At 37.8% G+C, this 20509-nt stretch overlaps 1 protein-coding gene across 1 annotated transcript; it reads right to left on the bottom strand.

Annotated features, from left to right (window-relative positions):
* Positions 1–960: 960 nt before the first annotated feature.
* On the bottom strand, positions 961–19320 carry LOC108666777 (cleavage and polyadenylation specificity factor subunit 6). The gene is made up of 12 exons (XM_047882062.1): positions 19229–19320; positions 19010–19124; positions 8458–8733; positions 7956–8183; positions 7036–7603; positions 6148–6354; positions 5287–5394; positions 5040–5075; positions 4257–4363; positions 3496–3617; positions 2855–3025; positions 961–2441 (listed from the first exon to the last, which is right to left on the bottom strand). The coding sequence occupies exons 2-12, from the start codon at positions 19061–19063 to the stop codon at positions 2195–2197; spliced, it is 2124 nt and encodes a 707-aa protein (XP_047738018.1). The 5' UTR covers positions 19064–19124; positions 19229–19320; the 3' UTR covers positions 961–2194.
* Between the last annotated feature and the right edge of the window lie 1189 nt (positions 19321–20509).

Raw genomic sequence — 20509 nt, 5'->3', positions numbered from 1 at the left:
CTCCGTACGATGAATGTTCATGGACAGAGAATAAGAGAACAATTAGATTTGAATTTTTTTTGTTCATTCAATTTGTCTCACAATTTTTGCAAAACTTTAATAAAAGAAGAATTTATTGAAATATATACATGTTCATTTCAGAAGTTGTTTTATCAACGTGAAATATTTTTTCGCATAGAGTTATTGTTAAAAGCCAGGGTACGATATAACGTTAATTGTTCTTCGCATGTCAGATTGCCGTCCGAGGAAATTCGTGTACGTCATCATTCTTAGCTATATTCAAAACCAACCGAACCGCATTATAAATGCCACTTTCTGCCTAGTTGCACCATCAACTGGCAAGCATAGACTTGATACGCGTAAAAACAACACATCATATAACTGCGGAGATCAATCTGAACGAGTCAATTAGGTACACAATGTTTTACTTGAATCAATGAAAAAATTACTATAACAAAAGCACCGATATCGTTTTGTGTGAATTACTGGAAATTTTTAATGCAAAATTCCCTGCAGTGCATCGAATCAACGTCATACTGAGAACGCACTCCTCAACATTCTTTTACTCATTTCAATGAAATAACATATCAACATTTACTCATTCAATTTACTCCTCAACATTTACTCGTTCAATGAAATAGCTAGACAAAATTACTAGAGGAAATCGTAAGGTAAAAAGTAAACAAAAGATGAAACTTGGCACGAAGTGAAGTGGCTGTTTCACGACTTAACATCCGAGGAAGCGTACCAATGTATAAGGACTTATACTACGATCTCAGTGGTTTGCAGCTCAGACACAGTGCCGTTTGAAACACAAACACAACAGACTCTGAAGGGCAAAGCCGTGCATCAGACGACCTTCCCTACCCTCTCTTTGGTCTATTGACCGCTACACAGAACCGTCAATATGCTTTAATTTTATGTTAGCTCCAACATTTGACCAGGGATATAAAAAAAATATTACCATAAAGATTTACTAGAAATATTCGAGTATTTACATGACCTAGAAGTAATTGAATGAACAATTTCGCGAGTCATTCTGTGGACTCTTTCAGCGGTACGATACAAGGCGAATTTCGTCACTTTTCATTAATCGAACAACTTACGTTCATGTGTTAGCTGCAGTACCTCAAAACTTCTGTCCATTTTACATGAAAACATGGGTACATGTGAGCTTGTTCATGAAATTTGTATTCGACGTATGGTAAATTACAATCCTAAAAGCACAAAGGATGCCAGGCAACTGAATTTATGGGCCATTTCCGAAACCGCCCTACAGCAGACCAAGCTATAAATATATACGAATTCAATACTTACAGCTTATTTGACAAGACAGATTTCTACTAAGAAGAGCTGACTGATGAGCACCTGAAAAATGCCTTCCAGCTAATGGTGGAGTTATAGTCAATAGCCTCCAAGTGAGGTTGATTTTTCCTTACAGAAACAGGTTACTTTATGACCTAAGGTCCAGGAAGAATAATGTGGACATTGGACAATTATGAAATGAAAACCAATGCAGAGATTATAATACGTCATTTAATACACTACTGTTGTGTTGCCGTTCAGTGCAGAACAATTGTTATGCTTATACTCGCATATAAAATAGCTTGATTTGCAGTTAATAGCTGAACGAGTTATTCTCATTAGTATACCTCTAATATCGCAACCACGTCGGGCATTTGTCTTGAAGCCTCGAATTTCCCTGGAGTATCAATCAGGGATGAATTTCTAATAATGTAATAATAATTTCTAATATGAGAGATTAGGTTATATTGACAGCAAAGATGGAAGTTCACACTCTGCTAATAAAAAAAATTACAGGGCAATAAATTTACAATCGGCATAAGTGCGCACTATTTTGTAACTATTGTACCTAATATGTTGACAATTTATCTCTAGAAAATAGTAAAGTCTAAATTCAACTTGTTTGTTTGGGACGACTTGACATGTCTGTAATACGTACAAAATTATCACTTTTGATGATTAGACCATGGAACTTAATTTTGCTGCTCTCATTTTCTTATTAGCACATTTTGACATCACAACGCATTCACGCCAACATGGAAGCTACAAAAAATTACTATAAAAAATGATAATTCATACAACAACACAAGTAAAACGTCATCTAATGAAGGTGGACGTAGACACACAAAAATATAGAAAAGCTGACAAGAAAAGCAGATTGCGTCCCCTTTCAGTGCCGTGAAGAGCGATGTGAAGAGGCTTCTCTTTCCTCTCGAGTGCGTACGTCTCTCTCCCTTTCTCTGTCCCGCTCGCGCTCCCTCTCTCGTTCCCGCTCACGATCTCGGTCCCTCTCGCGTGGGTCTTCTCTGGGCCGCACTTCTTCTGGAGGGGGACGCTCACGGCTCGAGGCGGGGCGTTCTTCCAAAGACCGCTCGGAGCGAGCACTGCGCTCGCTACGGTAGCGCTCTTCGTAATACCTGCAGTGATCATAAGATACGCTTTTAATACTGCACTCAATTTAGTATTTACTAATGCCTAAATTGATATTTTATAAATATTTTTTTCACCCAACAGAATTATTAATTGAATCTCACAAATAAGAAAACCCATCAATGGTATACAAAAGAAATTTAAATTTTGGTCCTGACACCCAAGCCTCTGAAACTATCAAGTACGCCAAGAAGTAAATAATTTAGGTACATTGTCAACCACCAAGAACGACAATACCGTCGTCCTTGCGTGCTTTTACTTCGCATCGAATTTAGGGGATTTATTCTTAACTCATTTTCCCCTGTACCTAACATTCAAGAAGTCATCCCTCGCCCAATCGACAACGGCCTTTGTCGATAACCCATAAGTATTGCATCACAGTTAGAATGATTGATCTCACCTCTCTCTGTCCCTGTCGCGCTCTCGTTCGCGGTCTCTGTCCCTGTCCCGGTGCCTGTCGTACTCGCGCTCCCTGCTGTACGAGCGATGACTGTCGTAGTCGCGATCTCGGGGCTCGCGCTCTCTGTGGCGGCTGCTCTCGTACTCTCGGTCGCGCGAGTGGCTCCGCGAACTACCATAGAAAAGATAATTTCATCAAGTCTCCATTGGAGCACGGAACACAAGAGAAAATAAGCCAAGAGTTTTTTTGTCGATATCGTGAGCAGCGCGAAAATAGACTTATTAAAAAAAGAGACAGACGAAAATAGACATATTCGAAACCAAGAAAGTGAATTGCTAAAACGCGATTTAATATTCATGAACATAACCATCCAGGAGTTAGATTAGAAACCCATGGAAATATTGAATCAAGACTAAGTCTAACCAAAACCAAGTGACACATCCTTAGCGAAACAAATTATCAATGCGACAAGAATTTCGTTTTATCAGTAGGCTATTTTTGTGAATTTTGAGGAATTAGAGCCAGTTATACACATACATAGTACCGAAGAATTGAGTTCTAATGGAAACACATGCATTTCCCAAGAAGATATGATTAATGAGACGGTTGAGCGCCTCGTGCAATGAATGTCCATTACTGACCGGTAGTCGCGTTCACGAGGAGACCGTGAACGGTGTCGCCGCCGGGGCGAGCGCGAGCGACGTTTGCTGCTGCTGCTGCTGCCACCACCATAACTCTTAGCCTCGATGCCACGAAGAGTGTCCTGCGATCAGATAAAACTTTGGTAATGGCTATCTACGAAAACAAGCCTATAATGAACAATACTCAGAAGCATTCATTAATACAAAAAGCATTCATTCCAATACTTTAAAATCTTTTCGTAACCCTGAGGACAAGATGTCGATTAGATTCAGGGGCAGCGAAAGCATTCTCTCTCGAGTTTTCCGCTCATTTTATTCGGATATTTCATTTTTCATTCAGATCTTTACATTAAAATTTAGTGCAGATTTATGAATGAAAATTCCGGTAGCAAACACAGAAGAAACAATATAGTTTTTATATGTTGTTCTTTTGGTTAGTCGTTACTTGATTGAAATGAGAAGATTTCGATAGCCTCATATTCATTCCCCAACAGTTAATGCAATCTCATTTACTCTTCAGACCCTTGTATAAGTTAACCGTTAGATCGAGTGTTTTTTTTTTCACCGCAACCATTCAGCACAGCAAAATTTTACTCTCCTCTCCAATTTATAATTGGTTCTCGGTGGGACAAAATCTATCATGACATTCAATCATATGTTTTCTATCATAATTGGACAAATATGCACTTCCATTAGCCATAAGCAGACGATAAGGCATTTCAACATCACACATGGCGGAATAATATGGAGATTGCACTGACCTGGAGCGAGCTGACAAGGATCTTGCACCTGTCATCCTGCGCCACTTTGGACTGGCGTATGAGTGAGATGGCCGTCACCAACGTCTCGATGGCGCTCGCGTACTCGCCTGCAACAACAGTGAATAGAAACACCTGGACCCATACTTTCAAAACTCGCTAAGTGAACGTAAGTACTTACGCTCTATTTTCTTGTCTATGATTGGTGGACTTTGCTTGAAAGGCAGTCAATAATTGGACGATGAACTTACAATCTCTTAACTTTTTTTGGAAGTATAGGCCCTGGGCTTCACAGTGAGAAGCGACACTCATGTTCACTAGTAGGGCTGCGAGAGCAACATAGATATAGACGTGGCCTCTCAACCACGGTTATATTCAAAATTATTTTCAGGAAATAGAAATTAATGTAGATTCATGGAATGCTCTCAAATTGACAAGAAAAGAACGTATTCGTTGCGACCTTAGAAGAATTTATTAGGTTGAAATTGGCTAAGTCCTGAATTTCATCAAGATAGGGTAGAAACATTAATTGCAATTATCAAATTGTGATTGAACTGAATTCAGTTCAATAAAAATCTGCACAGCATGGTTTCCTTAGTACGTCTTTTAACAATATTTGACTATCAACCATCACATGATTACAATAACAATTTTTGTACCATTATTGAAGGTCCCTTTAAAAGTAGATATTTTTTGCGTTTTTTTACATGGCTACAAATTAGATCGATGTTCCCGAGATGAGGCACCGGCAACAGCTCTGCTGCTCACGGTCCTGTTCCTGCTCACCTGAAGAGGCGTCAGCAACCTGTCTCTTATACACATCTAGATGTGTATAAGAGACAGAGTCAAGACGGTACAATTGAGCTATAAGCGTGACTGCGTGAGTCAAGACGGTACAATTGAGCTATAGGTGTGAGTTAAGACGGTACAATTGAGCTATAGGTGTGAGTTAAGACGGTACAATTGAGCTATAAGCGTGAGTCAAGACGGTACAATAGAGCTATAAGCTTGAGTTAGGATGATTGAATCAAACCTAGTGTCACACAAAAGGTACCTGCAGCCCCAGCAGTAAAGAGATGCAGGGCGGGGAGCTCAGCTAAGTGCTGCGAGACTAGCACGCCAGTGGGGCCTGTCACCACTGCTGCACACAACCGTGTCCCGTTATCATACAAATATTGCCATGGACTTTCTTAATCTTACTATCCCCAGTTTAATCGATCATTTCTTAAGCCTGATTTCCCAGTGTAATAAGATTCGTAGTAATTGTTTTAGACCTCGCTATTGCTTTATGAAAAAGCAAATAGTTGCATATAACTAAAGTGTATTTAATAATCGTAACCAGCTCCATGTGGTACCGAGAAAGAAACATTACGCGTGATCAACGATTATTAATTATACAAGTATTAATACTTAATATACATCTTATATGCATCAGCGGACTAGTAGTACGTTGAAGTGGTAGCTTCTTCCAAGCAATCTTAGAGCAGTTTGTGGTACTCTATGACTATGTCGAGTACTTACCAGGAGTCAAATCTTCTCATATGGGAAGGAGACCAGGAGTATTGCCTCTTTTCATCCTGAAGCCCACTACAGAATTTGATCCAAAATGACAATCGGCTCGTCGTACTTCGCGAGTTGTAGTGCTTATTAAATTAATGGGTGTAGTTTAATTACTCTAATATCAGTGGTTGTTACCATATGCCGCTACCTCTTCACACGTTTCGACATAAGAATTGGGTTTTCCTACCTCAAGTCTTTGACATGAATGTTAAAAGACAAGGTCGCTGATAGAGCAGGAGAATTTATCAAGCTATGCTCTTCGTAGTTCGTACCTGACGTGTAATTTGAATGATGATAACTACTGCGTCGGGAAACGAGCCCAAGGAGAACTCACCTTGGATACCATATCCTGGGCGAGGAGGCGGACCTCGCTGGTCCATCGCCGAGGGTGGCGGTGGGTGACGCACGGCGGGATGGGAGTGTGGGGGAGGTCCCATGTTGGGAGGTGGGCCCCGTGGAGGGCCGCCTTGTTGCTGAGGTAATGGGTTTCGGTGTCCTGGAGGAGGAAGACCATCTCGAAGTTGGCCTGGGGGGAATGAGTCTAAAGGGGAGTTGTTGGTCTGCCCTCCACTGTACATACTACACTCAAATTATCCGGAACTACACCCACTGTGCTGCATCCAAAACTCCACCCACTGTTACACCCAGATTACCCAGAATGTGAGCCAGGATCTTTTTCAATCATTTGAAGAAGCTGCATTTAATCACCGAATCTTCACGCCATTCACACTTCACTATTTTTTCTTATTCATTTACTAACCACAAGCAGCAGAAACAAATAAAAACATATTGATGATGTTTAAACGGCTACTATTTTAGAAGCATTTTCATGAGAAAACTAATAATAAAGTTTCTATTGAACAGAAGTGGGCAAAATAAAATATATCAAGTAGAAAAGAAACTGACAATGATTATTTCAAATCGTCAATTATATATATTTAAAGATTACTTGGTCCCAGGTAAAAATATTAGTATAAAAGCACAACTCGTAAAACATTAAAGCCTTCAACGTAACTAAAAATACATCAAGACTCAGAACTCAAACTTTCTTTGCTGAGTCGTAGGAAACCATAGTTCATTGTATACTCCACAGGCAAAAGTTTCAATTACTTCCTGTGCTCAGATGGAGACGATGTTCCCCAGGTGCTAATAATGGCACTCGAGTGTTGAAGAAAATCCCTAGCTAATTATTAATAGAAGGCAGCATTGACGGTTAAATTACCAGGCATGGGCTGGGGCGGCATGTTGCGTGGTGGTCCACCCATGCCAGGATGATGGTTGCCAGGAGGGCCATGAGGGCCTGGGGACCCATGAGGCATCCCATGAGGGTGGCCCTGAGGAGGGCCATGTTGGTGGCCCTGAGGACCGTGTGGATGGCCTTGGGGCGGCCCATGTGGATGGCCTTGAGGAGGCCCGTGCGGATGACCCTGTGGTGGTCCATGTGGGTGGCCTTGAGGAGGGCCATGGGGTGGCCCATGAGGGGGGCCATGTTGCTGGTTATGAGGTGGACCGTGAGGAGGACCATGAGGCGGACCCTGAGGTCCATGTGGTCCATGAGGATGGCCATGAGGTGGGCCAGGAGGGCCATTAGGCCTTCCATCCATGCCTGGATGAGGCATGGGACGTCCCATGTGCGGAGGCATTCGGGGCCCGCCGTGCCCATTTGGGCCAGGAGGTCCATTAGGGCCTTGACCAGGTGGGCCATTAGGGCCCATCCTTGGAGGAGGACCTGGTGGGGGCGGCTGCTGCCCCTGCTGGGGACTTGCGCGAGTCTTGCACTGAGACTCAAACTGCAAAAGAAGTTTTGAAGATCAGAAATTTTTATTCAGCAACAACATTGAACATAGGTATAGTCTTTCAGCATTAAAAATAACATTCAAAATTTTTGAGTTTTGAAGTAATAACTCTAAACCCAGTTCAAAAAATTGAAAATTGAGCCAGAGCCATTGTCTAGAATAAAAAATACAACTCAGTACTCACTGCAGTGAGTGACAGAGAGCGCATTTTCTCATCGACGAAAACGTGGTCACAGACAGACAGATGGACATGGCGAGCACAATAGTGCATTTTTTCCATAAATGAGAACATGCACTAAAAAGGTGGAATTGATCAATCAAGAAGAAAGTAGAGATAATAACAGACCTGAGCAAGGGCTTGCTTGGTGGGATAAGCAACCATGGGCAACATGCCATTGAGCTCCTTGCGGCCGAGCTTATCCATGAGGATGCGGCTGCTGGTCTCGGAGCCAACAGTGACGCCACAAAACCCTTTGCTCTGACCATTGCTGCGGTTCTCAAAGAACTTGATCTCGACGAGGTCATTCACACCCAGTGATTTGATGGCACTGGCCACGTCCTCGTCAGTTGTCCACTGAAATAAATTTATCTAATTATTACTTAAATTTGGGCTGTAAAAAGAATTTACTAAATGAGCACAAGCCGCAACTCTCCGATATTTGGCTGTAACTGCCTCTTATTGCTTAATATTTCTTGGATGATTTGAATGTAACAAATAAAAATGCTTATTCCTTTAAATTCATCCACACCATACAACATAGAGTATAGACACCTTGAGTAAAACTGAATGAACTGAAAACCTTGAGTAAGAAATATGTGAAATGTAACCGCCAAGAAGACAAACTCACCCATGACAGGTTGCCAACATAGAGCTGGAAGCGTCTGCCCGCATCACCCCGGCTTGATTGATAAGTTGGACGCTCTTCAGATGAGGATGGCCGTCCTTTTGAGGACTGACTGCCACTGCCTCTCTTAGGGCCTGAAGGTCCAAGCGATCCATTGCGAGACTCGGATGCTTTTGGAGTTGAACTCGGTGAGCCGCTAGCACCTCGTTTTTCTGCTGGTCGGTCACTGTTGCCGCTCGTCAAAACGGCGTCATACAAGTCACCTTCAGCAAAATCTTCCTACAGAGTGATAAAAGACACACACAATCATCATAAAAGTCATTAGTCGTCTCGGTATACCGTTAATATGATAGGATTGGTACAGCATTATCCATCATATAACATACAGGACCACTGAACATTTCTACAGTTCAAGATGCAATAACTGACTTCCCATAGTCCGAGTTCAAGTACACGAGCTTTCTTTATTACAAAACTAAAACGAAATAATACACATAATACAGTCATGGATTCTTGCAGAACACGCTTGCAAATTAGCCTTACAATTGAAGTTATTTCATGGTAGCTTATTCTCAAGACATCACTTGCCCAAGTATAGATACATTTACGCTTATTCTCAAGACAGCGCTTGCCCAAGTATAGGTACATTTACAAATATGAACAAGGAAATCAACTAATCAAAGCAATGAGTATATTCTATCTCCAGGATATCATTGGCGCAAGACTACCTACGCAACATAGAATCATCTTGCAACATAAAGTTCTACACGCATTAAGTTCAAACATCAATGTATGATCCAAGATGATAATTTGATCACAATAGATGTCAACAAAATCATATGGTGTACGAAATAGAGATATACTGGAACTTACTCCCTCCATCAGTATGTACCATATCACAATTTTTTTGCTGTGTTGTTTTAAGCATCAAATCAGAGATTCATTTATATGAGAAAATCTGTAATTATAATCGATACGTATGGCATGGAAAAAAAAACTTCCTACATTAGTGATGGTTTTATAGAAATTGCTAACATACCCGCAGTACATGTGTTTCTTTGCAATAAATCCGATATCTAATAATATTCTAGATAAAGGTATTAACAAATCAATACTGAATAAAAACTAATTCATTATAATCCTGAGAAAATGTGCAAGAATCCATGACTGTTGACTCCAACTTCAAGTTGGAAAATCAGGAAAATTATATATAATATCTTACAAATAGATTGAATCAGAATATCATGTTAAATTGGAATATCGTGTTGAATTGGAATTAGGCCTATTAACTTGATATTGCTTACATAACCATAAAATAATTAGTAAGTCATTGTGCCAATCACAACTGAAATTATCAAGAGGTATATATACTAAACTGCATGTATAACACACAGCAGAAATTTTGCAAAAAGTTTATTCAACAAAATGTCATCTAACCCACACCACCGAGCACAGAAAATTTTTGCAGTTAAAAAAATAAAAAAATTGGGCCATTGATCACACTAGGTTGACATATATACAGGTTTCACGGGAATAGTCAAGGCTAGATTGATCAGTGCTTAGACCAGTGCATTGAACTACTCATGAAATGTATGCGCAAGTCTGAATAATTAATGAATTATTTCGGCATGGTAACATAATAGTGCCTATATCGGAACATAACAATTGAGAAATTGTCATTGATGGCATAGAATAAATTGCTTTTGTTTTGCAAACACCCCATTCTATTAATTATAAAAAAGCAACCAAATATGACAAGAAAACCTCTATTTGATTCCAACTTTTTGCATAAAATGTTCAAAAGGTGAGAAAGCATTGCCAAAACTTGCATCATTGGAAAATGTTATTAGGGATACTCAATCTCCAGAAAAATTTCCTGGAGATGTGAAGGAACTTTCACAAAATAACCAATGAACATAATGCCTAAAGTCCCGGATGTCATTTCTAATATTCTTTAGGAGCTACAATTGCAAAGAAGACCAGGGTAAACCTGTATTACTCCTGTGACAATAACAGCAACTCTCGAGTCAATAGTGCTGTGACCAAAGAACAAGATGGAGCCATAACAACACAAGTTCAGTCCTTTTTCACTTATTAACAACTGAATTGAAAACTAATGCTTTTATCTAAAATAGAAACTCGGACGCTTCATGATAGCCTGGTTTGCAGCAAACCGCGTTGGATCATTAGGTAGAAATTCAATAAGAAATAAGACCAAGCTACACACAGCTGTCCTTTGTGGGGAAAGAAATGCTAGATGTGCAATAAAAAATGTGCAATCATTCAGTACAGCATGGGCAGGAAGGCTCATACGGAAATAATTACGACCCAATGGTAATGTTTTTTAGTCATAGTCATTGAGACTCGATTGAGACGATTCAAACCTAGATGATCAAAACAGATTATTCTAAGCATAACATATAGTAGTGTAAATACATTTAACATACTCTTATGGGCAAAATGATATGCAAGAAAATCAATGTTACAGTTAAAAGAAAATCTTATAACCAGACCACAGAAGTATACATACTGCAGCATGATACAAAACTTGAGGCTGTGTGAGAAAAATACATTAGTTCTTGCTTGCACATAGTCAATATACAGGTAGTGAAGCAGCCATGGTGGAGAGCTCGTTCAGAACCTGTTAGACTAATGCTAAGGTTTTTATGATTCATTATCCAGCATAATCGAGATAAGCGTCTTGACTGTAGAATAAGCACCATGACTGTTGAACTATCAGAATAAGGACTCCTTAGCACATCAAAATACAGATCTGAGTACAAAAACAGGTACTTGTTCCAGAAGACCAACTACCATACACTGTTAGAAGAAACGGTGAAAAAATGGTCCCACCGGCATCCTAGTGGCCAGTCACCCCGTGAAAATAAACCGTTTCGCCGTTTTTATCAGATGTCTTACGGATTTCTGGTGTTAAATTGGAATAAAAACGGTGTTTCTTTTCACGTGCCGACCGGCCACTGAAACGCCGGTAATACCGTTAACGGTCATTTTTCTAACAGTATAGAGTTGCAAGCAATACAAGACATAATTCTCATCCATTAGAATAATTAGTAAGAACTTCAGCAATGCCTACAAATGGCAAGTAAATGCCACACAAAATTTCCACTATTCTTATACATTTGAACTTGTCAATAATCGCAATTGGAGTATAGATTCAAATAGAAAATAAAAGTACAGTAATACCTACCTCACGTCACTAATCTTTGCATAACCAAAAATATTATCAACATTAATAAAAAGTTATAGAGCAAGAATTCATTAGTTTTTAACTTCTTGCAAAGCATCTAACCAAAATAACATTAAAGGGAATCTAGTTGGCAAGTGCTCGTGGCAACTTATTTAAAGTAGCATTGATGTTAATTTAAACTTTACGACCAAGCACAAAGCGAGTGCGTGAGCGAGGTATAGCAGTACAAAGGTTACCAAGAATTGGTCGTCTCAGAAATCTATGGATGCTATTTATTATCAGTGAGCTTTTTTCCAGTCTATATATAAGCTGACACAAGATATTTTACAATGCATCATGTTTATATCATCAACAAACTTATCTGTGCACAAACAAGAGTGATACTTCAATAAAGGATTTAAGGCAATTGACCGTGAAAAGTGAAAATGTGACAGGTCAGTTGTTGAAGACAGCATTCTGAATATTTCATCATTTTTTAATTAGTTTGATAACATTGAGCTTTATATCAGAGCAGAAAGCTTTTCGTTTGTCCTGTGACTTGTTAAAATTAAATCTACAATTGTGAGTACTGGTACCTAAAATGGTTGCTCAATTTTTCTCAAAAAAGGTCAATGAAATAATATTAATTTGAATGCAGCAAAACTATAAGTAAGAAAGGGCCTACAATGGCTTCTATTACATTGACTAAGTCTCCCATTGGCACGTGTCAACTGCAATTGAACTTTTCAGAAAATTATGATACTACCTATCAAGTAACACAGGGATAAACTATCCTTCGATAAATGTTCTAATATTCAAACTGGGAATCAAAACGGTACTGAATAGTACTATTACAATGAGCACCAAACATATGGTCAGAAATTCCAAAATAATGAAATCTAAATTGCGTCACCCAATTTTAAGGACTAGCCAGTTACCAAACTGCAACTTTACTGGTATGCCGGCATTGTCTTGTGTGTGAACGCGTGAATCAACAGCAAGAAACAGTACGTTTCTTTTGAAGGCCGGTGGCAGAAATGCAATGGAAAAGGTAGTGACATTGGCGTGAGTTTGATCACTGAAATGCTTTCAGCATTGACGGCAGCGGGAGCTTTTCTTGTCGGGAATGCTTTGTCAAATTACGCCAGTCTTAGTAGTGTGCACACATTTTTTAAATTAGAAATCGCAATGAAGAGAAAATGCTGTGGAACTTAAGAAATATACAGATTTCACAATATTATGAAGAAATTGATGGCATTAACAACACCAGGCAGCACATCACAGCAAAATGTACTTCCAGGAAGATCTTCTAAGCACACAATAAGCGACTGGCCAATGTCACAAAAGAAAAAAAACATTGTCCCAAAAAATTGAAGCCCTCGCAGATGAACGGATCAATTATACTTAACATTTCCTTCGTTATAGAAACAATATTTAAATTACACTTGATAAATTAATAAAAGCGCAAAACGTCTCAATTGATCTATATTGCACACCCAATGCATAATTTATGAATCAATAGCCTTCAAAATTTTTTGACCAGATTGAAATTTAGCGCAAGTTGAAAGGCAGTGTAATGTGAACTAGTGATCTTCTCCCAAATTTTAGTAACTCTTCAAGAAAATTGCTCTCTATAACAAATCTATTATCAAGTATGCTTAAAGCAGCAGATCCAAACAAAGTTAAAACTTTTTTGCAAGCTTGCAAGTTCAACAACATCCATGAAGGAATTATCCAGAGATAAAACGGGACTCGCACAACAATTAAACTCCTAATTGAATTAATAACGCAGATAATTCATACAAACGTATCACTAGACAACATTAAGCTTATGGAACAGACAAACAGAAGAAATTTGCAAGCATCAGCATAATAATTGCATTAGACGTCCAACTGAAATGTTCAAGAATATAAAATCCATTAATCTATTACATTCATATTGAGAGTACATAATAATTGTGAAATGGTAGTGACAGTGTATGTATGTTGGGGACATCCTTGCTGTTTAAAGGCATTCTTATAATAACGGTTCATCTCTTGTTACATTTTATGGTAAGAGTTACGTCAAAACTAATTGGTTTAACCTGCAGATCAAATATCTAACAATTTTCGAGATTCACTTTAGTAAACACTTAAACTTAAAACAAGACTTCTCAACCCACCTCTACAATGCTTGACAAAGTACCCACCTAGTCTCGCATGAACATTTCACAATATTCTTTAAAATTTTCAACTGAACTTGTTAGTGATAAATTACCTGAAAAAAAAATTAGTAGAAACACTCAACAGCAAGTGATGTTTCATTACCCCATGACAGCAGTGATTGATCATTTCAGGTACGGAAATTAAATTTTGCACAAATAATGTTAATAAACGTTAATAAAACCCAGATTGCGCATCCTGGATGTAAAAATTTTATGCAATGCAGCTACCGCAAGCAATATTGATGCATGGTGATAGCACAGGACACATTAGAAATGACCTAAGCACTTGTGGCTTATAATCCAATGGCACCATCATGTCTTAAGCAAATAGATAAGAAAATATAACTCAGTACTCACTGCAGTGAGTGACAGAGAGCGCATTTTCTCGCTGACGAAAACTTGAGGTCATGGACAGACGGACATGGCGAGCAAAATAGTGCATTTTTTCTATAAATGAGAAAATGCGCTAAAAAGATGGAAGTGCATGGAATGTGATTTAGTTATAATAGTGAAAACTCAAGATGACCATCAACAAATGCTGTTCTAGTTCAAAGCACTGAATGTACTAAGATCATGGACACAGTGCAATGCGGGACAATGTAGGTTAGATGTGTACAATAAGTCACCATTATGCCTAATGAGTGCCTGTAGTCTTTGAATGCTTCAACAAAATTAGATTGGATTTGAAAATATAAAATATTATTAATCATACAGAGGTTAAAGTTATATAGGTATTGGTCAGCCATGTATAATTAGACTCAAATAAAATAATGAATAAGTGCCCACAACAGAACATAATTATGTAACATAATCTAAAGCATGCTCTGAATCAACCCTTCAGCTTATAACTTTCAGCCAATACAATAGTAAGTAGTAAGAACATAAACTCGCATTGTCAGAATATCTTGTAAATAAAATATCAATTGATGGTCTAACTAACTATGTGGTCACCTCAATGTTATGGATATCACAAAATAAAATAGGTCTCTTCACTTGGAAATGTATTTCACAGAATGGTGTTATCAGTGTGGTTGTACTGAATTAAAAAATATAACTCAGTACTCACTGCAGTAAGTGACAGAGCGCATTTTCTCGTTGACAAAAACGTTAAGTCACGGACGGACATGGCGAGCACAATAGTGCATTTTTTCCATAAATGAGAAAATGCACTAAAAATCATAACTCATTACTGATGCGCTAACAAAGGAGCATTTTTGTTGCTCTCCTTTACTTCAGGTGCAAAATTTGCAATAAAATTTCAGTTTTAAGCCATATTTTGAACAAACTTTACATTATTGAACCTACAACATAATCAGACTACCACAAAACCAAGAAATCAAAATAAGAGCTTTGAGCCCACATTTATGATACGCATTGCAGCATGGAAATGATAGCATCTTGCAATTAAATTATTACTTCTTCCTAAATATCAAGAATAACCATGCTTGCACTAGAAAATTTTTAATATGGTAATACTTGTTAATTTTCTTAAAAATGCCAATGACCGCTCCAAATGATTCAACATAAAACGAACAATTGAACATGGCACAATTACGTATAATTTATAATGCAAGAAGACTTTGCACTGTGATCCAATGGCATTGCAACTAACCTATCCCAAACTGGCACAGCTGTTGCACCATGTAGGTATAGACAACTGATGGAAAGAATGAATATAACCTTGGAAAAAGTGACATGAGTAAGAAGTCAGAAATAATGGGAATGTATGTGCATAGCAAAATAGGGTTTGGTTCAATATTGGCTATCAAATTCTCTACCAGCTTGTGAGGCAGATTAACACGTTGACTAAGATTGCTTCATCTTGTACTATTATTTCATTTTTTGTACTGTTTTTAAACACGGTTGCCAGCCGGTCATTTTTTCCGGACAAATTCCGCGATTTAGTTTTCCTCAATTGCGTTGGCTGGCTAAAATTTATAATAGGGGTACTTCCTAATTAGATTTTAAATACTGCAAAAAGAAAATAAATGGAATTTTTATAGCAGAACCTAGAAATAAACTAGTATACATTGAATTATCAGCCTTTTTTGTTCTCTGATTTGTCCAATTTTAGACCACCCTTAATTATGTAAAACTACGTCCTGGAAAAATACATTTCGTGGTACGCATATGTACCACTTCATAGTCCAACGTGTTAATTTGATAGCCAATATTGAATCAAACCCTATTTTGCAATACACATATAGCCAGATTACACACAATATACACAATAGCCAGATTTAGGAAAACTGAGGAATGATGTGTATATGTTGAATGAATAGCCTTCAATACTGAGAGTTACCGCACTAAAATTGGGGTGGGCAAAACATTTTGCGCTGCGTTTTCAGATTGATTCAGTCATTCAACTAACTTCTAGCACAGGTTCTCAAATTAAGCGCAAAAGCAGCAAGACAAATGTGCTGTCACTGACTTGAATCTTAGAATAACTGCAATTGCATATAAGTATACCAGAGCTGCACAATATGTGCAATTAATTTCGTCAAAATGCATAAAATAAACTTCAAACCTATTTGTCACTGTTGCTTGACCATTCCACATGATTTTTGCTTATGGTTGTACAATAGTTACGTGGCAAAAGAATGAGATTTACATGAAATATATTGACACAAAACTAAAATCAATGAAACAGCATAGAACTGATGCAGTGGTATATGATAGCATGGACATGGACAACATGACAAATAGGAATAAAATATTAGAATCCTTATAACGTGGCCACATTAAAAGTTTTGCCAAGACTTAATTTAAAATATATAACGGTTTAACAAGAAAATGGTAATATCCAGTCACCCAGAATACTTAGCTCATTTGCACTTGAGCTGCATTTTTGAATATAAATAATAGGAATGTCTCTATGATGGTGAACATCCAAACAGCAGTTAGTTGCCTTGCAACAGAATTACCTTTCTTACAAATTTTCTTGCTGAGTAAAATTTCTATCTACAAGAAATTGAAGCCGCAAAATTGTAAAATACGTAAACAAACACTATAGACAGTGCTAAGATAAAATCTGAGCCATAACACAGCAAGAATGTCCCCAAAAAAAGTGTTTTGTGTGAGTGGCTACTGAGAAGCTGGGTGGGAGAATCTCTGCATACCTCGAGTCAGGAGCCTGAAATGCAAACCATTGCAGTCAGTAAAGGTGGCTGGCAACCAGACTTAAATTTCCATGATAAGATATGATAAATAAAATATGACAAACAAGATATGATAAATTTCCATGATAAATGCAAACCATTGCAGTCAGTAAAGGTGGCTGGCAACCAGACTTAAATTTCCATGATAAGATATCTTTCAAATGATAATGAGTGATTAGGCATAGTTTTTCCAGAGAAATAGCTACAAAAATTCATACATTGACTTTAAATTGTATGTAGTTATCCAATAGTATATCAAACATGTAATGATGAAAATTTGTGTTTAATTAATGACTCTAGAATTATTAGGCATATAAAAATCAATTATTTTATAGGGTATTCCTAGCACTGGTATTAGAGAACAGAGACAACCATCACTTGTTAAAAATTATGAACAGAAATACAGATGTTATATTTCCATCTACATTGAATGCAATGTAAGTTTGATTTTTCCACAATTAATTTCATTTATTTGATGACCACAAATCTAATATGAATGGAAAATTTATCTATTTGTAGCAGCAGACAGCAGTGATGAGAGCTCATTGTCACTGCCAGAACTTTCATATAAATTTTGTTAGGAGAAGCATAATCACGTCACTAGTCAATGGCAAATGTTGAGTGATGCTAGTTCAGATAGGGATAGTGAAGGGAGTTTCATCAAGAATTAAGAATGAAATAGCATGAGTAATTCAGCCAAAAATAACCTGAAAATAAGACAAGATTACAATTAGGAACATATACACTGCTGGGGGATAACTGCTGCCTCCATGCCACCTGGAAAAGGCAAACTATTAAAAAATTATTAATCTCATTTCTATTCCATTATCCATTACCATCCATCTAGTTGAAATTAAAAGAGCCTCCCAAATGTTCCGTTTCTTCCAAATGTTATCCGATAAGCATGGGAGTAAACATGCCATCAACTGATATCAATTTATGTTATTCAAGGATAGGTAGAAGGCGTTCATATTAGGATATGCTTTCATTGCTTTGGCCTTTATAACTAGAGATATGAGCAATGCCAATAGGCTCTGTCATAGACACCAAGAAATTAAAAAAAAAAAATAGCAGCCTTTCATTAGGCTTCAGCTCAGCACAAGTGCTTATATTTGGCTCCATAGTACCTACACTACAGAACAGTGTGCTCGGGCAGGTGAGGTAACTATATGACGGTGAAATTACTTGCAAATGCTGAGCTGCTCTCAGAGCTTGTCCAGCACCTCTTATACCCATGTAGGCAACTTACCTATAACAACCTAAATCTTATTCTCACTAGGTCCCAAATTTTTGCAGGATAACTGAAATCTAATGCATAACAATTGTTCCATTTCTAATTTTTCTCATTACCAATATTTGCCTGCATATCATTTTGAGAGCCTAAAAATAGTTTTGAAGAAAAAGAAATTTGCATTTCTATAAAAAACATAGCTATTGCAGTTGCAGTACAAAACATTAAATGAAATGCACTGGGCCACTGCCCACCGGCAGTAATAAAAAAAAATCTTAGGCATTGTCATAGTTTTATAAACATAGGTAAATATGTAAATTCAACTTGGACATACTGTCCCTTTGAACACAATGACAATGCTGTTGCTGACATCTTGGCGATGATCTTGCCTTTTGCTGGAGAAATTGCTTCATAATGATAGCTTTAGCTAATCAGTTGAATTCAGTTCTAACTTACGCCTACATTCAATTGGATTGCCTCATCACTGGTGTTAAGTGTAACCCTTCTCATATTAATATTGTAACAAACGTGCAAATAAATTTTCATACTTCAACAAAGTAATTTACATGCTATATAAAAAATAATTAGGTACCTAAAATAGCACTCAATATTTATTAGCTTCCCTGACCATAGCCTACATCTGACCTGGCCGCTGCACCCTGGGTCAATCGCGAGTACAAAATTTTTGCAAAACTGATAATTAAACACTATGACTCATCTGTCATCGTCAAAAAGTTATTATTTAGTTGAATAATATTTAAAAATTGCAACCAACCTGTGAGAAGACTTGCTCGACGTCTCCGTATAGGTCGATATCCACGTCCGCCATGTTGGATGTGGCTAGGCCAGCATTCAGTCTGATTGAGACTCGGTCAGTGAAAGAAGTTTTCCTGAAAATAATCAAATTTTCTGTTTGTTTATATCACAAAAAACACAAATCAAGTTTCACTGAATATAATTATATACTTTTGTATAAGATAGCAAGCCGATTTACCTTGAATTTGACGAAAAAATCAAAAGTTGAAGTAACCACGCCACAAACTGCAATCACGCTCTCCAATGTCGGCAACGTAGACAAACAAAAGCCGAACGGCAAACGCTTTGGTCTCTAGTCAGCTTATAAGAAAATTAATGACGACATTTAATTTTTAAATTCGTCGTTCTGTTCTAAGAAGCACGCAATAGTTTTTTCATATTTTGAAGCGAGTGTGCAATTGGAAATGTATAATCCATTTAAATTGGTATAATTCGATAGAAGCAATTCCTTCCTATAATGCATGACAGGCTACATCAGGCCTACACTTCAGCGCCGAGATCACTATGTAACATGTTATGATTGATCAAAGACCAGCCTACAGGCCTACACTTCAGCGCCGAGATCACTATGTAACATGTTATGATTGATCAAAGACCGCGAATGTATTTATTAAACATTTTCTTAATTATTTCTAGCACTTACTTCCATAAGGTCCCATGGAAATAATTGCTACAAAAGAGGTTCCCACAGGAAATAACTGCTACAAAATAGGTTCCCAGTGAAAATAGTCTAGGGAAACCTATTTTCTAGCAGTTGCAAGTTTTAAGTTAAAGATAATATAAGTTATAAAGATATAAGCTAAAATGTCTTATCAGTGAGTCGAACGAAATTTATTTCTGGCGTATGCAGATCGAAAATCAGGTTACAAAAAGAAATATTAATACAATGAGACGTTTTTAACATGCAGTATTCATTATCAAGCCGGTGAAGAATTGACTTGAAAAAAAATTTGGAATTAGAATTTTAAAATGATAGTACTCGTAGTACAAATAGAGGGTATTGTGGAGGCAGTTCGAAATCAAAACTTGAAATTACTCTGAAAATAATTTCAACGTCCGGACGAATACTGTAGTTTGCAAGTTAACTCGCTCCTGATAATGGCAGCTGCAGCCATGGTTGAATTAATATTTATTCGACTATGGCTTCAGCTATCGCCAGTCTTGAAGCGCGAGGGCACCGCTTACGATGCTGGTGATGGTCTCGTTGTGGGCCTCACGCATGTCGTTTTTAGGTGCTGCAAATTGTAGATGGCCTGTGAGTCAACGGCTTAAGGTGGTGCTAGTAAGACAAATGTAGATATGATTAAGCCTACTTTAATTTATAAACCTGATTGCACTCTATTTATTTTCGACAGGATTCGGGATCCACGAACAACTGAATGCGGGATAACGGGAATTATTATGTTCATTATATCGTGATTCCATATGGTTGGGTTTCTTGTGTCATACTTTCAATTCG

This window comes from Hyalella azteca, unplaced genomic scaffold (genome assembly GCF_000764305.2).
Source record: "Hyalella azteca isolate HAZT.00-mixed unplaced genomic scaffold, Hazt_2.0.2 contig9563, whole genome shotgun sequence".
NCBI classification, from domain to species: domain Eukaryota; kingdom Metazoa; phylum Arthropoda; class Malacostraca; order Amphipoda; family Hyalellidae; genus Hyalella; species Hyalella azteca.
The sequence above is the reverse complement of the archived record's forward strand: the minus strand, read 5'-3'. Positions and strand labels throughout refer to the sequence as shown.